This window comes from Chiloscyllium plagiosum, chromosome 29 (genome assembly GCF_004010195.1).
Source record: "Chiloscyllium plagiosum isolate BGI_BamShark_2017 chromosome 29, ASM401019v2, whole genome shotgun sequence".
Classification (NCBI taxonomy): Eukaryota; Metazoa; Chordata; class Chondrichthyes; order Orectolobiformes; family Hemiscylliidae; genus Chiloscyllium; species Chiloscyllium plagiosum.
In genome coordinates, this window is record NC_057738.1 from 33,150,525 (window position 1) to 33,172,299 (window position 21,775).

The window sequence follows — 21,775 nt, forward strand, 5'->3', positions numbered from 1 at the left end:
TAAAATATTTCCCAGCATGCAAATTTGTTAATTTATTTGAACATCTATCCTTTCAGCACAATGGAAATGGGGAAGAACAGTTTTCTGCATAAACCACAATGTTATAAATTCTCCAACCCCTCCTAATCCTGTTGCCTTCTATGCTTTGGATATGGATTCTTGAATTGGTGTAATTGCTAAAGTGATATCCGTGAATTTTATTCATGGAGGTATTGTTACCAGTTCACTGGAAGTCTTTTCCAGTTTGTGCTAGACTAAATTCTCTTTCTTAAATAGAAGTCTAATTTCTTTTTATTGCTGCTTCTCATACTGTATCTCATTAGGCATTCCATGTCCTAACAGCCAATGACTGCTCTAAAGTTTACTGTTGTTCATGGTTTGCATATCTGAATGCTCAGTTCCTTTTAACTTTGTGCTCAGTCATTCATGTGTTGTATTGTAAAGAGTGTGGCACGTGGTACCTTCTGGTTTGCTGCTTACAAGATACATTGATAACGATCTGTATATTCTTCTATACAAAACACAACTTTTTTTTGTTATTTTGGTGATGGGTCTATTCTCTGCTTAAAATTTAGTCTCAGTGGAAATGATTATGTACTTTTTAATTAATCCAAGCTCTTCATAACACTTCACCTGACAGCCTCAACTTTAGTTTCTAGTCTGTTCTAACTAACATTTTCTGTCATTTAACTTCAAGGCTTTCCCAGAGTAGGACACCTAAACTGAAAATGAGCCCGTTGTGTTCCAACCACAGATTGTATTGGTTTAGCATTGTGTCTGGAGTTGTACTATTTTTACTCTGGATTCTAAAGTTTATTAACAGACTGCTTCTCTTAAAAATATTTGCTGTCTTGCATTTAATGAGGGGTACATGTGAACCATAATTGATTTATTGTTATCACATGTACAGAGGTACTGTGCAAAGTGTTTTGCTTGCTACATCCAGGCATATCATACCATACAAAAATACATTAGGATAGCATAACACAGTGCAGAATACTCTGATACAGAGAACGTGCAAAGAGAGAGAGAGAGATCGGAGTTATCATTGAGAGGTCCATTCAAAAACCTTGGTAACGGGGAAGAAGCTGTTATTGAATCTATTTGGATGTTTATTTAAACTTTTATGTCTTCTGTCTGATGGAAGAGGGTGGAAGAGAGCATGATCAGAGGTCCTTGATTATGTTGGTTGTTTTCCTGTGGCAGTGGGAAGTACAGATAGAATCGATGGATGGAAGGCTGATTTGTGTAGGATGGCCAAATGCTGGCAAAATTGGGCTAGAATAATTTAGGATATCTGGTTGGCGTGGACTAGTTGGATCGTAGGGTCGGTTTCTGTGGTCTATATCTCCATGACTATAACTGGGCTGTGTTAACAACTCTAGTTAGTTGTGATCTTGGGAAGAGCAGTTACCGTACCTTTAAATCAAACTTCTCATAGTTCTTATTGTTTACCCTTCCTTGTACTTCGCAATTCACAGTTTTAGTTTAAATCCTTCGTCCGTCTGGTTTATTGACCTGCATGCCTCCTTAATTATTTGTGGTTCTCTTCTCAGTACAATGTTTCTGTGTGTGTGTGTGTGTGTGTGTGTGTGATACCTTTTGTGTGCAGGCATCGATTGTGGGTGAGTTGATCTCTTGGGGGGACACCATAGTTCAGTCCTCCAGTTTGGAAAAAGAGCCGCTACTGTTTTCTGTCTCTTATATTCCTATCTCTTTAACTAACTTCATACTTATTTGCAAAATGTCCTGTACTTCAGTTTTACTGAGGTTATCATGTGACACCTTGTCAAATGCTTTTTGCAAATACATACATGATGTCCACTTATTCTTTGCAATGCAGTCAGGAAGTTTATTGGCTCTATGTCTGGGCAAGAACTTGGGTCGTTAAGGGAACTGAGAGATGTAAAGCTATTTTTAAAAAGTAATTTTCTTTCCTCTACCAATAGTTTTATTACTTCCATCAAAAGAATACTTTTGCATTTGGCGTGGAGATCCTTGTTAGAACCAAACCTAGCAGTGCAAAAGATATTTTTAATTTTGTTTATTCACTTGTGGGAGTGGGCATTGCTGGCTGAAAGCATTTATTGCCTGTTGCTAGTTGTGATGGTGAGCTACCTCCTTGAGTTGCTGTAGTCTGTGTGCTGTTGGTACATCCACAATGCCATCAGTGAGAGAATTCCTGGATGTTTACCAGTGACCATGAAAGAGTGAAAATCTATTACCACATCAGGACAGTGAGTGGTTTGGAGGGGAGCAAAGAGGTGGGGGTGTTCTTGTGTGTTTACTGTCGTCCTTCTAGAAGGAAAGTACAAAGGGTCTTTGAATTACTATGGTACACATTGCTGATACTGATCATTGGTGGTGGAGCATGTGGATACACTTGAGAGCAAGTGGAAAGGTAAAGTTTAATTCAGTGGGAGATCAGGCAGTTGATGAAAAGTAAATCTGCCATGCTCAAAAAATCAGGAGGAACAATATTTGTACTACTTCCTTGGGATTTTACTTTGTGATGCTTTTTAAATGGACAATTTGTGCATTTTAGCATTTCTTGACTTTAATGTTATGATTGCATTTACATGTGGCTTCTGGAATTTCACGTTACATCTTAGACTCTGGTAAAGTTAGCATACCAACCTTTTTGTCTGACAGGTCTCTGGAGAGAGACTGGAATCGAAGAAGCAGGTCTCGCAGAAGACGATCAAGGTCACGAGGTCGACGCAGGCGTAGAAGTGGGAGCAGAGACAAAGAAGACAAATTTAAAGGAAGCCTTTCTGAAGGAATGAAAGTTGAACAAGAATCTTCTGATGAAAAGTAAGATTCTTTATTTAAGGTTACAAGGATGTTGCCAGGGTTGGAGGATTTGAGCTACAAAGAGAGACTGAATAGGCTGGGGCTGTTTTCCCTGGAGGGTCAGAGGCTGAGGGGTGACCTTATAGCAGAACTGTAAAACCAAAACTGCCTCAGCAGTCCCAAAAGGAGAAATAGAATTAGTCCAGACAGAAATTAATGAGTTGAGAGGAGTGTTTATTTCTGAGGTCTTGAGTACAAGGTCATGCTGTGGCTGTACAGGACATTGGTTAGGCCACTTTAGTAACACTGAGTTTAATTCTGGTGTCTCTGCTATAGGGAAGATGTTGTGAAACTTGAAAGGGTTCAGAAAAGATTTACCAGGGTTGGAGGGTTTGAACTATAGAGAGAAACCGAATAGGCTGGGGCTTTCTTCCCTGGAGCGTTGGAGGCTAAGGGGTAACCATAAACACTTAAGTCATGAAGGGCATGGATAGGGTGAATAAACAGGGTTTTTTTTCCCCAGGGTAGGGGAGTCCAAAACTAGAGGGCATAGGTTTAAGGTAAGAGGGAAAAGATTTAAAATGGACCTGAGGAGCAATTTTTCACGCAGAGGCTTTATGGAATGAACTGCCAGAGGAATTGATGGAGGCTGGTCCAATTACAATGCTTAAAAGTCATTTAGATGGGTATGTGAATAGGAAGGGCTTTGAGCAATATGGGCCAAATGGTGGCAAATGGGGCTAGATTAATACTTGGTTAGCGTGGGTGGGTTGGACCAAAGGGTTTATTTTCGTGCTGTACAACTATATCTCTGTCTGTAAAAAGATATTCCTGGCAAACAGGTTGAAACTCATGTTTTCCATTTATTGTAAAATCTTTCTAAGCTGCCATAAATATAGCTTTGCTTTTCTTTGTTTAGTGGGATAAATGTGCTTTTGTGTAAACGAACATTGGTAGCCTCACGTAATATGTGCAGTGATTAAACACCATGATAACCAACTGCAAAAATTTAATTTGTAATCTATCAAGCCAGGTTTCATTAAAATCATTCTTGCTCAGTATTGACATCAATTGGGATCATAATACATTTATATGTAAAGAGTGGTCAGCATGGATTTCAAAAAATATAATGTTTTAACAACCTTATTGAGTTTCTTGAAGAAATAAGAGCAGACTAGAGTAGTAGTTTTAATATATTTGAATTTTTAAAAGGTGATGATATGGAAGCATCTAATAGATTCAACACTAAGGTTGCAAAGTGGAATCAAAGGATAGGGAGCAAACTAAGTAGCAAGCTGACTACAGTATAAAACTGGGTAGATATCAAAAGTCACCACTCGGACTGGAAAATGTTGAAGTGGTGTTTCTAAAGGGCAAGTGTTTATCATTTCCACAAAATATTTGGTCTCTAAATCCGAAGTGCAGTTTCAAACTTAATAGCTGTTGCTGAATTGGGAAATGTAGTTAATTGTGTAAAGTGTGTGGCAAGTTAATAACATTAATAAACTTTTAAAACAGAACCATCTCTAAGTTCCCCCTTTAAGCCCTCTTTCATTCTGATTTCGAAGAATATTGCTGTCCAAAACTGGAGTCAATGAATATTGGATAATAAATCAAATGGAGAGTTGCAAGTAATGTTTTAAACTTGTAGTTAGCTTCATTTAATGCTATGTAACTTTTTTATGCATTTAGTCTTGAGGATTTTGATGTAGAGGAGGAAGATGAAGAAGCTGTTATCCAACAAAGGCGTGAACAAAGATTGGCAATTGTTCAGGTATGGTGTCAAGCTTTAGTTTCTAACTTTAAATCAAAACAGAATCTATGATCTGTTCATACTGGTTAGAACTAGTCAGTAAAATATTTTACAAAAGCAGTTTTGTAACATCTGATGTTGCTGCAAGCAGCTTCTCTTGGCTCAGGCATTTTGTTAATTTCTAAATTTTAGAAACTAGAAGATGGCGCACCTTATAGTTGTATCTTGTTTTGTTAAATCCTTTCTTGATTGGTGTGAGATGAATATTTGTGAAAATGTCAGTGGTCTAATTTGGGAGTGGGGTCATCCTCCCTCACTATGACTACTTCCTCCCATCATGACCTCTTTCCTCCAATTACATCTTCCATGTGTATGTATTATGACTTTATATATCTGCTTAATTTACTTCGTGAGTTCTACGTTCTTTTCACTAATTTTTTTATTTGATATGTTAGTGGCTATTTTATAACCCCATAAACAGAAGCAGCTTCTCCACAGGTGCCCTTTCAAATCCTTTCATAATTTGAGTTTTGCCAGATTTCATGAACTGATTCCCAACTTCATTTTTTGTAATCGTTGCACCTTCTAAATTCTAATCTCAATTTTGATTTTTTTTTTCTTTTTCCTGTGCTTTAATATCCTCCTTCTGCATATGGAGACCAGAGCTGCACATGGTACTACATTGTGTTATTTTGGCTATACAGGACATTGTTTAAGCTACTTATACTTTTGGAATGTTGCGTGCAGTTCTGGTCTCCTTCCTATCGGAAGGATGTGGTGAAACACGAAAGGGTTCAGAAAATATTTACAAGGATATTGCCAGGGTTGGAGGGTTTGAACTCCAGCAGAAGCTGAGTAGGCTGGGACTGTTTTCCTCTGGACTGAGAGTCTGAGGGGTGACCTGATAGAGGTTTATAAAATTGAGGGTCATGGATAGAGTAAATAGACAAGGTCTTTTCCCTAGGGTCGGGGTGTCCAAAGCTAGAGGGCATAGGTTTAAAAGGGACCTAAGGGATAACTTTTTCACACGGGTGCAGGTATGGAATGAGCTGCCAGAGGAAGTGGTGGAGGCTGGTACAATAACAGCATTTAAAAGGCATCTGGATAGGTATATGAATAGGAAGGGTTTAGAGGGATATAGGCCAAGTGCTGGCAAATGGGACAAGATTAATTTTGGATATCTGATCGGCATGGATGGGTTGGACTGAAGGGTCTGTTTCCATGCTGTGCATCTCTCTGACTCTGAGGATGCCACTCATCCCACTCCTCCAAACCTCTCTGGATTTCTATTCATCTTGAACTGAATCTAAACACTTTACAGCTTGTCACCATGAAACAAATTTGTTTATATGAATCTAATTATGATTTCAATCTACAAACTGTACGTACGTTAGGTTTGAGATTTCAAGCAGTTCTTTTCACCTACATGTTCAAGTTTTGAAGGTGGTCTTGCTTTTAAGGCAGAAACATAAAGAATAAGAACCAAGGATATGAGGTAATGTTTGTAAATGTTAAGGGATTAAGTTGCAATTCATTTCTCTTTTGCAGAAATATCGAAACCCAAATGAAGACAGCAACATGTCTGGATTGTCTGAACCAAACAGTCCTCAGAGCAGCACTAGAAGTCGCTCTCCTTCTCCTGATGACATTTTTGAGCGAGCTGCAGCTGATGTCAAGGAGTATGAAAGGGAGAATGTTGATACTTTTGAGGCTTCTGTGAATGCCAAACGCAACCTCATGGCACTTGAGCAGAAAGAAGGTGGGATTCTGAAATGAGATTGGGATTGGATTTGCAGTATTATTTAATGTTTTGCAGCCTGAACGTTATTCCTCCTTTAACTTCTTCCTGGCTTCACTTCAAGTTTGCAGCGTCCACTCAATTTTTGACAATGAGTCAAACAAAGTTGCCATACGTGAATTATTTAGCTACCCCTCTCGTTTAGCTCAGTTGTTCCCTTTTGCACTCTAACAATATCAGCTCCATGCAGCGCTACAGTTCGGTGGTGGCCAAGTCCCTTTTCTCCCAAAATCATAGTACTTCAAGTTTGCGCTTCATATAGGTTTTTGCTGTGCGAGTATCCAACCAAGCCCAGTACTGTCTTCAACACTAATTGGTAGTTGCTTATGACTGGAACCCCATTTTCTGGCACCCAAACTAGGGGTGCTAAAACCAGCATTCCTAATTTCCTGTCTTCTCTGAGAGCAGCAGCTCAGTCCTGACTGAGAATGGAATCTGGGACCAAAAAAACTTTCAGTTACTTTAATGTGAACTGTTCTATATCCTCTCCTGTTATCTTCCTGAGTTTTAAAAAAAAGTCTGGATTATTTGATTTTAATTTGTTGAGATATTTCACTTTGTAGTCTGCTAAGGGATAAGAAGTTAGTTGGATTGACTGAGTGTCGAGCTACTTGATTCTGGTTTCCAGATTTAAAATATCCTTCATGTGCAGCATACCTTTAAAGTTACTGATTCCCATGGCATCTTTCTTCTTTAATTATGATTTTACAGTGAAATTAAGTTCTCATCTGAGTAGACGCAAGAAACCTATTTTCTCTGAAAAGCCATCTCTTGGCTGCTAAACTGTCATCCATATTTGGATCATTCTTATGCAGAAATCAGAAACTGCTGATGGGCAGGAAATCTTCCTCAGTCCATCAGGGGATCATGTAGATGGGATTGTTACAGGATCATTTCACTAAAGATATGTCAGTAAATGAAACTTTGAAGCCTTATAGGGGCTTTCATAATTCCTTCAGCATTTAGAGGTTGTAATGGAAAATTAACATTTATTCTGAAATCCATTCATTCTGAAATCTGAAAGAGAATGCTTTACTAAATTCAAAACTTTTCTGACACATTGCAACTTTGCTGAAGTCTGCAGTCGAGGGACAGCTTGTCTCTGCGGAACATTGTAAACATTCAAACTGGCCTTGTGAGCAGTCGATTTCAAATTTGAGCTAAGGAAAACATAAAGACGGTTATGTCCACAGCAAGGGAATGGAAAAAACAAGGACTCGACTGTTCCCTGCCCCTGTCCTTGAGCGGGTGATAAGAATGGTATAAGAAGAATGTGAACCTGGTTCGAAGCCCTTACATGAGGCATTTCTGCCAAGTGCATTGGCCCTGCATGCGGCTTTTTCTTTGCTCTTGCTAACATCTGAGTCGAATCAGTTTAATTTCCATGATAAGGTTCAGCTTGCATTCCAGATTTTACCTCTGGCCTAGTTAGTGCTCTGAAACAGATTTGTAAATATTGTTTCCTGTATCACCCGATTCATTCTAGACCCTAGAACTCTTAGTCGTTTAAGACTATGCCATTACCGCAGAGATGAAGTTTCCATTTTGTAACTTATTCAAGAAGTGTCCACCAAAGAGAGAGCTCCTAATTAATCTGAGAAAGAAATTGAGAAAGCAGCCTGAGGCCTTATTCCCACTTGCTGCATGTGGCTTCATGTAAAGCCTAGCACAAACTATTCACCAAGGTAACTTTACCAAGTGTAAAGTTAACCATTGCCAAGAATTTTACCAGATGCAAACAAATGGTGAGGCATCACCATCCAGTCAATAGTCAATCATGGATGCCCTCAAGTAAGGGCCATTGTGGATATCTAATGATCTCCCCATTTCAACTGGTAATGTACAGTGTTCTGTCTGATATGTGTCAAAGAATAATGGAGTTGCTGTTGACACCAAGTAGCTGGGTGAAATCTGTGCTGGGTATTTTTAGGAGTCATCATAGGAAAGGTCTACCCTCAAAATTAGTAATAAACTCATCCCTCCCTGTTCAAGCCACTGCTGTTATTTTTGATCAAACATTCATCACAGAATTAAACATTCCTACCCAATATTCAAGGAAGCACATTAAAAGGGTTTTAAATAAAAGTCATAATGCACCATTTTTTATTTGAGTACATAACTTAAAGCAGTGATAATGTAAGTGTGTCCAATTGCAATCAGTGCAATATGTTTACTGTATCCAGCAGCAAGAAATGTGATGTGAATTGTGTGTTGGAGAATCTAAGTCCCTTGTGCCTGTATTTTGCCTCCAATATCTTTTTTCAAGTCTGCATAATGTTTTCCAGCAATTTGATTTTTAAAATATGGCACGTAACGTTTTTTAAAGGGTGGTATTTTTCCTGATGGTTGAAATATGCAGATTGCGCTTTCTCTGTGCTATCTGTGGTAGTGAATTTGGCATATTGGCAGTGTTAGATTTGTATTTGAAGATCTTGTCTGAACTTAATTTTATTTGCAGGAGCTACTTTGAAAAAGCCAACAGTTCCAGATATGTTTACTGAATCTGATGACATGTTTGCTGCCTACTTTGATGTATGTATGTTCTACCTTTCTTTTAGAAAAGACAGAATTCATGTGCTGCCAAAGATTGTGGTCAAGCCTGTTCCAATTCACCTCTTTTAGACTGTAAATGATGAATATTAACTGTTTTTGTTAATAGTTTGTCTGATAATCATCTGTATGTCTAATATGATGCTTAGATTATGTTGAGCAGAATCTTTTGAAGCTGGGGGCATTATAATTTTCAACCTGACCATCTTAGAACAAATGTAAGCACCACATTTAAAGCTTAAGGGCTTTGTTGCTACCAAACTTAATGTTGTGATCCCTGCAATTATTGCGGTTTATTGGTTGATAAGCTAGAGTTATATCATGTCTAAAATTTGAAGTTTCAAGAGAGTGCTACTTCCAAACTTCAGGGCAAGAGCGTACACAATCAAAACTTGTAACTGGGTTAATTTCTGTTTCCAAAATGGTTTCTTTTATAGTTGTTTTGACTTTTGGCTTTTCTCTTTAAGTCTTATGCCATACAATTTCTATCTTTACATTTTTCTGGTTTTAAAGATGTTTGTACTTATTTAGAAACAAAATCTGAAGTGCTGGGGAAAAATAATATTTGTTTTATATTTTAATCTCACCTTTTGCACCCCATTTTTACAATAAATGCAACTCAGATGTGTTAATTCTAATTAATTGCCAAAGCAACACACACCAGAGAAACAAATTAATGTTGTATGCATCACTTGAGAGTAAAGTAACTTGCTTCGGAAATCTCTAGGGGAACCTTAAATTTTAGCTCAACATCATTAAAAAATAATTTAGAAACTTGCTAACTTACTCTGCATTGCCAGATAGTCACTTGTGTCAAGTTTGAGATACTTTAATTCTCGTCTCATAACTGCCAATGAGTAACACTTGTAGTTGTTGGATCATATCTGTTTCCTCCGAGCGAACCTAAATTATTCCAACTAAATGCAACGTCCAAGCAGTTTCACAAAATCCTAGTGAAAAACTTTGGTGACCCTGCCGTGCTCTATGATGAATTAAAAGTATCGCAAATGTTGATGGGAATGTAAAAAGGCTTGCATGGGAAAACATACATGGCAGACGTGGTTCAATATACATTTTAAAAGAAAAATACATTTTGGAAACGGTACAAAATTCTTAAACTGCAGGATTTTTTGTGGAATGTTACAGATAGATGTTGATATGCAAATATAAAGTGTAATCAAATGTAGCCGAAGAACTAGGTGCAATCATAAGAACATTTAGTTTTCAAATGGAGACATATAAACCAAAAAAATGGTGGTAATAAACTCTTGCAAAGCTTTAGATTACTGCTGAAGGTTGAGAGAAGTTTTGGGCATCCTTCCTCAAAGCTGTAAAGACCATTTTAAAATTGCAGAATAGATTCCTTAAGCTGTTACCAGAGATGTGGGAATCATTTTCAAAAGAGACTTAAGAACGAGTGGGTTATTTCTACTGGGGCTGAAATGTTCTATGCCCACCTTTAAGAAGATAGCATTTGAAGAGAAGGCTGTGATAGCATTATAGATTGTCAGGAGTTAAACTGATAAGAAGCACAGATTTGCATGTGAATTAGAGAAAGGTTTATGTGAAAGATGGTAAGGATACACTGTTTTCTGCCACAAGTATTTTGAAAACAATGATCATGATTCTTTTGAGCAGCTGTTGGATATCAGCTTAAAAAGGGACTTTCGGTGAGAGATTAGAGTGGATAACTGGTAGAGAGAAACAATGCTTAATATGTCAAATGATATATTTTTCTGCTATAATGCTATGTCCACATAATGTAGAAGTCCCAAAAAGTCATATCCTTAGTTGGCACAGCTTTCCATTTTGTTGCCTGCCACAATTTGCCTTTATTTGCCTTAAATTTACTTGATCGTTAGAAGCCATAGATATCACTTGACATTGTGTTTTAGAAAAGCTGATTTTGAAAATAAAACATTTCTAGAAATGTCTACTGAGAAAGAATTGTATGTACTTGGTCCAAGATAATATACCTTTCACAAGTCTACACTGACTGGTTTTCAACATAGTTTTTCAAAGTATTTATTAACTTAATCTTGTATTGTCAACATGTATTATTGGGGGAAGAAATAATGTTTGATTTCATGAGTCTCAAGTATACCAACTTGGAAGCATAAATGATCAATAGAACCTTAATTTAAAGAATATTATGTTTGTCTTTAGAGTGCTCATCTGAGAGCTGCTGGATTTGGAAAGGATTTCAAAGAAAATCCTAATCTCAGGGATAATTGGACTGATGCAGAAGGCTACTATCGTGAGTATTTAGAAATAATTACCCTGTAAATATTGAAAAGGGGATGAGCAGGCTTAATGAAATGATGTACGCTCTGTCTAAATCACCTAATTTTGCTGTCACTTAATTGCTGTACTGGGTGAAATGCTGACATGCTAATCAGAGGCTTCACCTGTCCTGTCAGATGGAGGTGAAAGTTATTTGAAGAGCAAGGCAGATCTGGTGTTCTGGCCAATATTTCTCCCTCAAAACACCACCATTGCTAAAGTAGATTTCTGTTCATTTATCTTCAAATTCAAAAGTAACTGTGATCAAAAGTACGTAAATTTCACTGAAAAGCTTTGGGAACTCCTAAGGTCATAAAGGCAATATAAATGCCATGTCTTCACTTTTTGTTTTGCTGCCAGACCTTGCATTCCAGTTTTTATTTCTTCTTTGATTTCTTGGCTTTGGAAGAAAATTTTGGGTGAAAGTGACTGTGTATAATATTCTTCAAATAAAACAAGGAACTTGGTATTTTGGAAATCTGAAACACTCAAACAGAAATTGCTGGAGAAACGCAGCAGGTCTGGCAGTATCTGTGGAGAGAAACCAGAGTTAATGTTTCAGGTGCAGTGTTGAAGAAGGGTAACTGAACTCGATGTTAACTCTCTTTCTGTTCTGATCTGAGATGCTACCAGATCTGCTGAGTTTCTCCAGCAAAATTTTTGTTTGTGTGTAATTTTTTTTTCCAAGTTTAGTAAAATAGTGTTCTGATAAATGTATTGATGTTTAATCTCCAGTGTAATTTCTTTTGCAGTAGTAGGAGTATTGAATGCTTGATGTTTTTCCACATCTGTATTTTGCTGGTCAGGATCAAGCAGACGCAAGTTGATACATAGAGTTGAGCTTTCACTATTCATAGAATCAGAGGAAAGTGGTTGTATTGTATTCTTCTGTTTTGTTTCTTTCTAAACTAAACTATGTACAGTTAATTTAGTATTGCTAAGCTGGTAGTCGGACTATCTGTTGGAGCTTAGAGGCTGTGAACGGCTTCAGAGTGTGACTTTGTTAGAATATAGGATTGTTGACTTACTTTAAGTGGCCATATCTGCTGTTTTTGTGATGAAAATGGGCTACCTCTTAATTTCTTAATCTGCACCTGCTGTCATTCTAACCCAATAAATAAACTGTAGTCATTAATATTGATTGTAAGAGAATGCCATGCACTATTTCTGTCCGTGCAACAATGTCACTTTTCCAATCTAGGATCATCCACTAGCTCCTTATCAATTCCTTAGTTTCGCAACAAAATTGCAAAAAGGCAGTTGAGGTGCAGTGTAGTGCCTGTACCTCTGGACTGAGAGGCCCAGGTTGAAGCCTCACCTGCTCCAGAGAGGTGTAATAACATCTTGGGACAGGTTGATTGGAAAATATTTACCTTGAGGTTGCTGCAGTCCAGGTGCCCTGAATTTTAGTATGTCAATCTCAAGCATACTTATTCAAGTAGCCTCTGAAAATTTGTGTAAGTGATATTGATGAACCTTTGTCACCTGAAGTAGCTATCTATGTTGAAATAAAAACAAAATACTGTCGGTCCTTGAAATCTTAAATAAAAGCAAAGTGCGAGAGAAATTGAGCAGATTTGGCAAGATAAGTATATGAATAGGAAGGGTTTAGAGGGATATGGACCGAATGCTGGCAAATGGGCATGGACAAGTCGGACCAAAGGATCTGTTTCTGTGCTGTACATCTCTATAACTCTGTAACTCTATCTGAAAAAGGAGGTATTATGCTGGGCTGTCAACATTGAGTCTTTCTCTTCAAATGTTGCCATATCTTCTGAGTTTCATCAGCACTTTCTATTGATATTGCCTACACTTAATGCTTGCTACCATCTGATTCTCTGGTGTTGTCTCTGAATTCATGGATCTTTGAAATATTATAACTAATGCATCCCCATTCATTGCTTTTTTTCTTCAATGTACAAACCTACATCCAGAACCTCAACCTGAGGTACAACCTTCTCAAAACTTGCTATTGCCTTTTTCTTTTAGTAATTTATGCAAGATCTCAAGACCCAGTGATTCTTGTGTTTAGTTAATTCCCATTAAGTCACCATGACTGCTTTTCTGTTGTATTCTAATTCCTGAGAGTTTATCCTCTGTGTTACTATCTAACTTTCCCTGAACCTCTGATATTACATTCGTTTTAATTGAAGACTGAAGAAAAAATATTTCTTTTAGGTTGAAATCTATTCTTTTGAATCAGTTTTTCTTTTCACAAATTTAAGCTTGTTTCCTTCTATACGTGAACAAAACATTACGTTCTGTAGTTAAATACGTGATTCAGTCACTAGTTGCCTTGTTACTATCTGACAGACTATAATTTCAATGATGAATCGAAAAGATATTTCTATCCTTGACGCTATGTTGGTGAAGGCAGAAGTTCTTAAAATTTAACCATTTTGCTCAAAATACATTCCCAGTGAAATTTTGGACTTGTTTCAGTAATTTGAATTACCATTATAAACCAGAATTAACTTGTGATAAGACTTGAGGCAAGCTAAATATGCCAAGCTATGTTGTCTGACATGCCTACATCCTATAGATCCTTGTTGTGGTTCTGTTCGCCGAGCTGGGAATTTGTGTTGCAGACATTTCGTCCCCTGTCTAGGTGACATCCTCAGTGCTTGGGAGCCTCCTGTGAAGCGCTTCTGTGATGTTTCCTCCGGCATTTATAGTGGTTTGTCTCTGCCGCTTCCAGTTGTCAGTTCCGGCTGTCCGTATCAGTGGTCGGTATATTGGGTCCAGGTCGATGTGCTTATTGATTGAATCCGTGGATGAGTGCCATGCCTCTAGGAATTCCCTGGCTGTTCTCAGCTTGGCTTGTCCTATAATAGTAGTGTTGTCCCAGTCGAACTCATATTGCTTGTCATTGATTGTCATGACAAGCAACATGGAGGCACATAAGAGTCCCATGGTGACTTCTCTCTCCCACAACCCCACATTTGACCATACTTTGGTAATGAGCTTTCAGGCTCTAAATTGGTGTAGAACTGCAGCAAATGATATTAAAGAACTAGAACAGATCTAGTTTTGGGTTAAACTGAACTAAGACCTTGCTGATCATTTCAGTTGATCACAATGTGAAAAGTTATAGTATCTGCACTAAATATCAAACCACAGTCCTTTAGTTGAAACTTTAAAATTGGCATTTGAAAATGATCAGTGTTTTGGTTGGGTATGCTTATTGACAGTGGACATGATATTCTGCATAATTCAAACTGGCTGTTATTCTTCCCAAAATGGAGATAAGTTTGAGGGAAAATTGGTCCGTTTATGAAACATAGGAACTAATTCAGGTGCTTTCCTTGGTGAATAATGACACTAGGGATCTAATGGGGAGAGAAACTGCTGAAGAAAGAACACAAAATAAATCAGTCAGAGAAAGTATTAATAAATAGCTATGACACCTTCTAAAATAAACCAGTTTAGATTAGAGGGAAGCTGTAGATTCTTTTGATCAGACCAAGCAATAATTAGTCATTTTGAAGAAAGGTTCTCACCTTCACCAATATCACGACTTAGTTTATAACCTATTGTAAATATTCATCTTGTTTTGCAGGTGTAAATATTGGGGAAGTTCTTGATAAACGTTACAGTGTATATGGCTACACTGGTCAAGGAGTCTTCAGTAATGTTGTACGTGCCAGAGACATGGCAAGAGCTAGCCAGGAGGTGGCAGTCAAAATCATCAGGAACAATGAACTCATGTAAGTCTGTTTTGATGGGAAGTTTGGATTGTGTCAAAATATTGACTTGAGATCATAGATATGGTGCTGTACTACAGTCTGAAGTGAGATTTTGGTTAATTGCTGCAATCTGCAACCAACATTCCTGTAGTAACGGCATCAAAACCAAGAACGATGCAATAGCGTACATGACAACTGGTTAGGGGTAAGAGTGGAGGAAGAGCTCTCAAATAATTCCCCTTTCATATAGAGTAGTACTCTGGCCCTTAACCATGCAGAACGGCATGATCCACGTATTTGTATAGTAAGAGTGCTACATTTTTCTGAAAGCCTATATAAACGAATTAAACTAGAAGTCATTGCTGGCTGAGGAAAAGGAAGAAGTGGGTCTAGGTGTCACATTAAAATTAATCAATGACTTGCTGATTCATTTGAACTATATTTCCGTAATTATGTTTGGGTGACCAGTAGCCAGTTTTATTTACCTTGCACATGGTTTATAGGATCTTATAGCATAGATAGGAGTTGTTCTCGCTATCCATCTCTTCAAAAGAGCATTTTCCATTTAGTCTGACACTGCAACATTCCCCGTAACCCTCCAAATGAGTCTGTTTCATGTATGTGCGAATTACTTTTGGAAATTCCAATGGAATTTGTTTTCAACACTCTTTCCATAGTGTGACCCAGAGCTCAACTATCCTCCTGAGATTTGTCTTGTTCTACCCACTAATTCTTCTGGCAATTATTTTAAACCATTAACCTGATTTCTGAATCACCTGCTGGAGAAAACTGTTTTTCTCAATCACTTTAATTTGACCTTGAAGAATATTTCTCCCCAGTGCCTTTTGGTTTAGCACCCCGTCATAGAATTTAGATTATACTGCCTGTCCATTTTGAATTTTCCAGACAGCTTCATTACATAATTATAAGTAATAATTGTATCTGCACAAGCTATCCATTTCACTGGTCTGTCATCCTGAATTCTGCAAATATCCTTCTCACTATTTAATATATTGTTAAATATACTCAAACAATGAACCCCTGGCATCCTCACCGCATACTGGTATCTAGTTAGACAAGCATCCCTTCCCCACTATTCTTTACCTCCTACCCTTTAGCCAAAAATGTTCTGTCCCTTAACCAACACACAATTGTTTAAATTGCATTAGGAGAAGCAATGTGGGGCCCTTAAACTGTGGTGATGTTTCCCAGTGATAAGGGAATAGTGAACGTACTGAATTGTTTGCATTAATGTTTGCCAGAGGAAGAGGTCAGCAAGGCAGATAACCTTGAAAGCTATCTCTGGGATATGGACCCATCTAAATTAACATAACCAAGTTAGCAGCAGTTGTAAAACTGATGGCACTAAAGAATGGCTGATCCTCAAGACCAGGTGGATACTGTTCCAGGGTTTAAAAAGTAGGGCAATGTTGTAGGTGCCTGAACTAATATTCTCCAAATTAAAGCATAAATTACTTGAGAAATTTAGCAGGTACTGACAGCATATGTAGGAAGAAAGCAGAATGAACTTTTTGAATCCAGTGACTGTTCATCAGAACATCCTCTGAAGTTGTCTTGCCTCGAGCACTTGCATTTGGATTGGAAAGTTGTGCAAGTCAATCACTATTAAGAAAACTGGGATTGGCTGGCTAGCTGGCATCAGATTTGTTGTTATAAATTGTTAGTGTAGACATGCTCACTGAACACTGAAAATTTTCATGTGATCAGACAAGCAAGCATAGTTTTTTTTCTTGTTCACTCATGGGATATGGGTGTCACTGGCAGGGTCAGTATTTATTGCCTATCCCATGTTACCCTTAAGGTGGTGGTGAGCTACTGTCTTGAACTACTGCAGTCCATGTGCTTTTACTAGATCCACAATGCTGTTAAGGAGTGAGTTCCAGGAATTTGACCCAGGGACAGTGAAAGAATGATGATATATTTCCAATTCAGGATGGTGAGTGGATCAGAGGGTAATTTGCAATGGATAGTTTTACCATGCATTTGCTGTTCTACTTTTCCTGGATGATGGTGGTCATGGGTTTGGAAGGTGCTGAGGATCGTTGACAAATTTCTGCAGTGCATCTTGCTATTTATACACATTGCTACTGAGCATTGGTTGTGGAAGCTGTGGGTGTTTATGGTCTTGGTCCCAGTCAAGCAGGCTACTTTGTCCTGGATGGTGTCAAGCTTCTTGTGTTGCAGCTGCACTCATCCTGGCAAGGATGGAATTTTCCATTACGCTCCTGACGTGTGCCATGTAGATGGTGGACAGGCTTTGCAGAGTCAGGAGGTGAATTACTTAGTGCAGTATTCTCTATGACTTGCTCTTGTAGCCTCTTTATAAGGAACTTTTGCATTTATAAAATGCAAAACAAAATGTGAACTGTTAAATGTGATACTATGATTAGGTAGGATCTATCGAACAATGCTGTGTGTGCTAATAGCTGCACTAACCAGTTTACCACAACCAGTTGTCACAGCATGACTCATTTTATGTTCACTAAAAGCAATATACAATGATGCACAGTACTTGTTCCATATGAGCAAAGGTATTATGTTCATGCTTTACGTCACTTTGGAATTCTTAGGAGAACTTTTGCTTTCTCAATGGCACAGTCTTGACTATCATAGTTCATTGTAGTGTAAATTATTTGAATTTGGTATTCTTATGTTTATCCTGATGAGTGCAAGTCAAACACCTTTGATCTGTCTCATTTTCTATTTCAGCATGACTTAGATTTTCCAAATAAGGTTGTTACACAGTTCTTGACTTGCAATGTGGGCTCTGGTGGTGTGTTAACTCATTAATTGTAGGACGTATCATAGTTCAGTGTCATACAGTCCTACCTCAACACTTTAGTGCATTCCCAGCAGAAACGTGGACTGCTTTCAGTCTCCTTTTTGACAGAGGGAATTTGTTGTCAGTTGTATCACTAGCACCTCCAACTGTATTGTATTTTTGTGTTTTCCTTGTAAAATATAATTAATTTCATTGTAGTTCATTTTCTTGAATAAAATGGAGGTTTATTGATGCTTGTGTTGATAGGCAAAAGACTGGTTTGAAGGAGCTAGAGTTCCTGAAGAAATTGAATGATGCAGATCCTGATGATAAGTTCCATTGCCTGAGACTTTTTAGACACTTCTACCACAAGCAACATCTCTGCTTGGTCTTTGAGCCTCTGAGGTAACTGGTTACTGCATAACTCTGTAAATATAAATGTTTTTCTCACCCACCACTGCTATTACCAATACATCATTAAGAAATATCAGATATTGGAATTGAGGCAAGCTGTGACAGGTGTTGTTCAGATTTCTATGGTCAGCGCAAAATATGGCCACAGTCCTTGGATGACCGTTGTGTTTGAACAAGATTTTGCATTCCAATCTAATTATTAACATGATGTACTATTGAAGCCAAAATGGTTGTAAATTCCTTGATAGGCTGTAGTCTGCTTTCAAAATTCAAAGTATTTCACTATTTTCAGGCATGTAATTTTTGCTTCACCTTCATTTTGACATTAGAGATTTCCGTGCTGGCCATTGACCTTTTCACAATAGCTTTATGCTATGAACCCCGGTCCTAAGGGGTCAGTAGAAGGGGAATCTTAAATTGCTTATTTGCACCTTGCTTTTGACTGGTAATCTCTCTTTTTTGTTCATTCTCAATACAAGCTTGTAACCATAGGAAGAAGAGTAAAGAGACCACACTAGAGTTGTGACCTTCTGTCTCATAATGTCTTTCAGGTGCATTGTTTCGTCATTCTTCTTAGTGGTAACTAGAGGTGATCCTCGTGGTAAGTGGAGGATGCCTTTATATTTAAAGAACTTTAGAAGTATGTAGTTTCATTCTCCTGGTCTTGACAAATGAATTCAGAGGCAGTGCTCACTGAGTATACTGACAGGCTATCAGATATAGTGTAGCATATTATTTACCAAGTCAGTGGTCTTAAGCTTTTTAAAGTTTCAAAACAAATCTACCCCATTTTGTTTAGAAGCAGATATTAGTGCTTTTTTCCCCCACTGCCTTTCTCCAGCAAAAGGAAGCTGAGAATTTAAAAGCATGACCAATGCTTGGTGCTTGTGACAAAGCTATTGTGAAAATGGGAATCAACTATCTTTACTGTAGGAGAGGTTAAAATGGAATTACTTACTCACTGCACAGTTCACACTTGACCATAGTGTTAGTATTATGACAACACAAAGGGCTTGTTTGACATCTCTTCTGAAGCAACATTTAAACTATTATGGGTTTTTTGAATTGGAACAGAAAGACCAAATGGATATGAAGTAGTATTTTGGCTTCAGTTGAGCATCACTTGCTTTATTTTTTGGAAAAAAAATGTTTTGTCCATTTTTTAAGTAAAAAGGATATAAATTGTGTTATGTTACTTATAACATTGCTTAAAATTAGTTGTGTGCTCTAAAAATTGTATTATTGAGTGACGCCAATATTTTTATCATTTATATTTATTTCATTTTGAGTATTAAAACATTTTGCTCCCCTTTTGCACAGTATGAACTTACGTGAGGTGTTGAAAAAATATGGGAAAGATGTTGGTCTTCATATAAAGGCTGTACGATCATACAGTCAGCAACTTTTCCTAGCTCTGAAATTGTTGAAGAGATGTAACATCCTTCATGCTGATATCAAACCTGACAACATTCTGGTAAATTGTAACCTTTTTTGCTAATATAAGCTTAAAATAGTGTATTGCGTAAAAAGATTGTGATATCTAGATAATGTTGGGCTATGGATATGGAGTGAGAGAAAATCTTTGTAAATTTCTTCTTCAAATCAATCACATAAATCAGGTTTATGTTGAGCTCTCCTTGTCTGTTGAGTTTTGTAATTTCGTGGATTCATCAGTAGACATTTGTGTTTGAAATCAAAATGCAATGATGGAAAAGGAGGAGTAGAAGATAATGGCTAAATTAGTTTGGGGCAAAACGTGGATTTAAGGTTTGAGATTGCATTTTAATTTACTGATGCAAACAGGCATTCCTTTTCCAGATTAACAGGATTTTTAGTGTTTTAGTTCATTTGCATAGGGGTTTTATTGCCTTTGGTGAGTGAACATTAGGATGTACATCTCTTTTGCAGAGAGAGAGTATTCTGTGAAACTTATGAAAAAGTCTCCGTGTTGGATATAAGGATTATTTAAGCAGTGTGCTTCTTCACTGAGGCAACATGACGAAAATGTTGTGGAAAATTCAGAAAGATGATCTCAACCAGTCTGAACATTTATTTTCAGAGATGTAGGCTCTTGATACTACTTGCTGTGAAACTATTCATGTACCAATATGTCTCTTTTGAAAATTTGCCAAGATGTAAATTTTGTGATATTGTGTTTTAACACCATCCTGGTCCAATTTTACTGAACCCTTGTAATCAATACATTTGAAGTCTTCATTTTACACCTGAAGTACATAGCTCCATGGCAGTCAGCTACCAGTTTAAGTTGATTTGATGTCCTTGAAATCGCAAGTATATGAAGGTGGCGATTATGAATTTCATAGAACTGAAGTAAACATCTGAAATCAGTAAAGATTTCAAAAGTAATGTATTGTTATGCACTGAAATATTTTGTTAGCGAGTTTTGAGATGATTTGTAGCTCAGGTTGAGGTTCTGGATGTAGGTTTGCTCGCTGAGCTGTAAGGTTCGTTTTTAGATGTTTTGTCACCATACAAGGTAACATCATCAATGAGCCTCCGAATGAAGCACTGGTGGTGTGGCCTGCTTTTTATTTGTTTAGGCTTCCTTGGGTTGGCGACGTCATTTCCTGTTCTTTTTCTCTCGGGGTGGTAAATATCCCGGACAAGCCAAACAGAGACACGTGTGAGAATTCCTAGAAGCATAGCATTCCAACCGGAACTCTATCAACAAACACATTGACTTGGATCCCATTTACCACCCCCAAGAGGAAAAAAAAACAGGAAATGACATCACGTAAAATGGTGTCACCATAGGAAATATCACCGTGGGAAATGATATCACCGTGGGAAATGACATCACCAACCCAAGAAACCTAAACACAAAAAGCAGGCCATACCACCAGTACTTCACCCCAAGGGTCACTGATGATGTTACCTAGTATAGTGATGAAACCTCTGAAACCAAACCTTCCAGCTCAGTGAGCTAACCTACATCCATATTTTGTTGTGAACAGGTATATGATAAATGCAGTGGTGTAAGATTGCAAACAGTTTCCTCTGAAATAGTGTCACCAGAGTAGTTCAACATTTCCAATCATGTTATTGTGCTGAAATTATTTAACTTAAAATTTATTACAATTTGTGCTGTCAAAAATGGATCTGAAATTTCTGTGTAGGCTCTTAGAGATTGATTGCTAAGTAAAACTTGTTTCTTTAAAGGTAAATGAATCCAAAACCATCCTGAAGCTTTGTGACTTTGGCTCAGCTTCACATGTAGCTGATAACGATATAACACCATACCTCGTCAGCAGATTTTATCGAGCACCTGAAATTAGTAAGTTTTAAATGTTTATTTAACATTTGAAGCAGATGAGAATTTGCACATTTAGTCGTGGTACTTAGATTTCTTTCCTTTGGGTTATCGTTGATCTCATTTACTGTGGCCAAGAAAGTAAATTGGTGCGAGCACCATCCCTCCAGAAACACAAACACCTGCACACATCCAAAGTGAAATCTTATAGCTATGATAGTAGGACCCATTGGTGGTTGAGCAGTCCAAGCAGACTTCATAGCACCACAGAACAAAAAATTCTGTTCAGCAACATAACCTGGGTAAATTATAGATACAATCTTGCATATTGTGTTTACATGCTGGAATTTATTATGCACCTTTATTGTTGTCCTATCCACTAAACTCTTAACAGAATTGTACTTCCTTTGATCTGTTAACTTTCACTTTCCTCACCATAAAAGTA

The 21,775-nt window shown here is 37.6% G+C and overlaps 1 protein-coding gene across 1 annotated transcript in view; it reads left to right on the forward strand.

The window, feature by feature from the left end:
- prpf4bb (pre-mRNA processing factor 4Bb) overlaps window positions 1–21,775 on the forward strand; it is a 45,854-nt gene that overhangs the window by 16,846 nt on the left and 7,233 nt on the right. Inside the window, exons 4-12 of the mRNA XM_043719480.1 lie at window positions 2,653–2,814; window positions 4,486–4,567; window positions 6,095–6,305; window positions 8,803–8,876; window positions 11,061–11,151; window positions 14,737–14,884; window positions 17,913–18,050; window positions 19,380–19,533; window positions 21,240–21,354. Coding sequence (XP_043575415.1) covers window positions 2,653–2,814; window positions 4,486–4,567; window positions 6,095–6,305; window positions 8,803–8,876; window positions 11,061–11,151; window positions 14,737–14,884; window positions 17,913–18,050; window positions 19,380–19,533; window positions 21,240–21,354 — 1,175 coding nt within the window. The remainder of the gene's footprint in view (window positions 1–2,652; window positions 2,815–4,485; window positions 4,568–6,094; window positions 6,306–8,802; window positions 8,877–11,060; window positions 11,152–14,736; window positions 14,885–17,912; window positions 18,051–19,379; window positions 19,534–21,239; window positions 21,355–21,775) is intronic.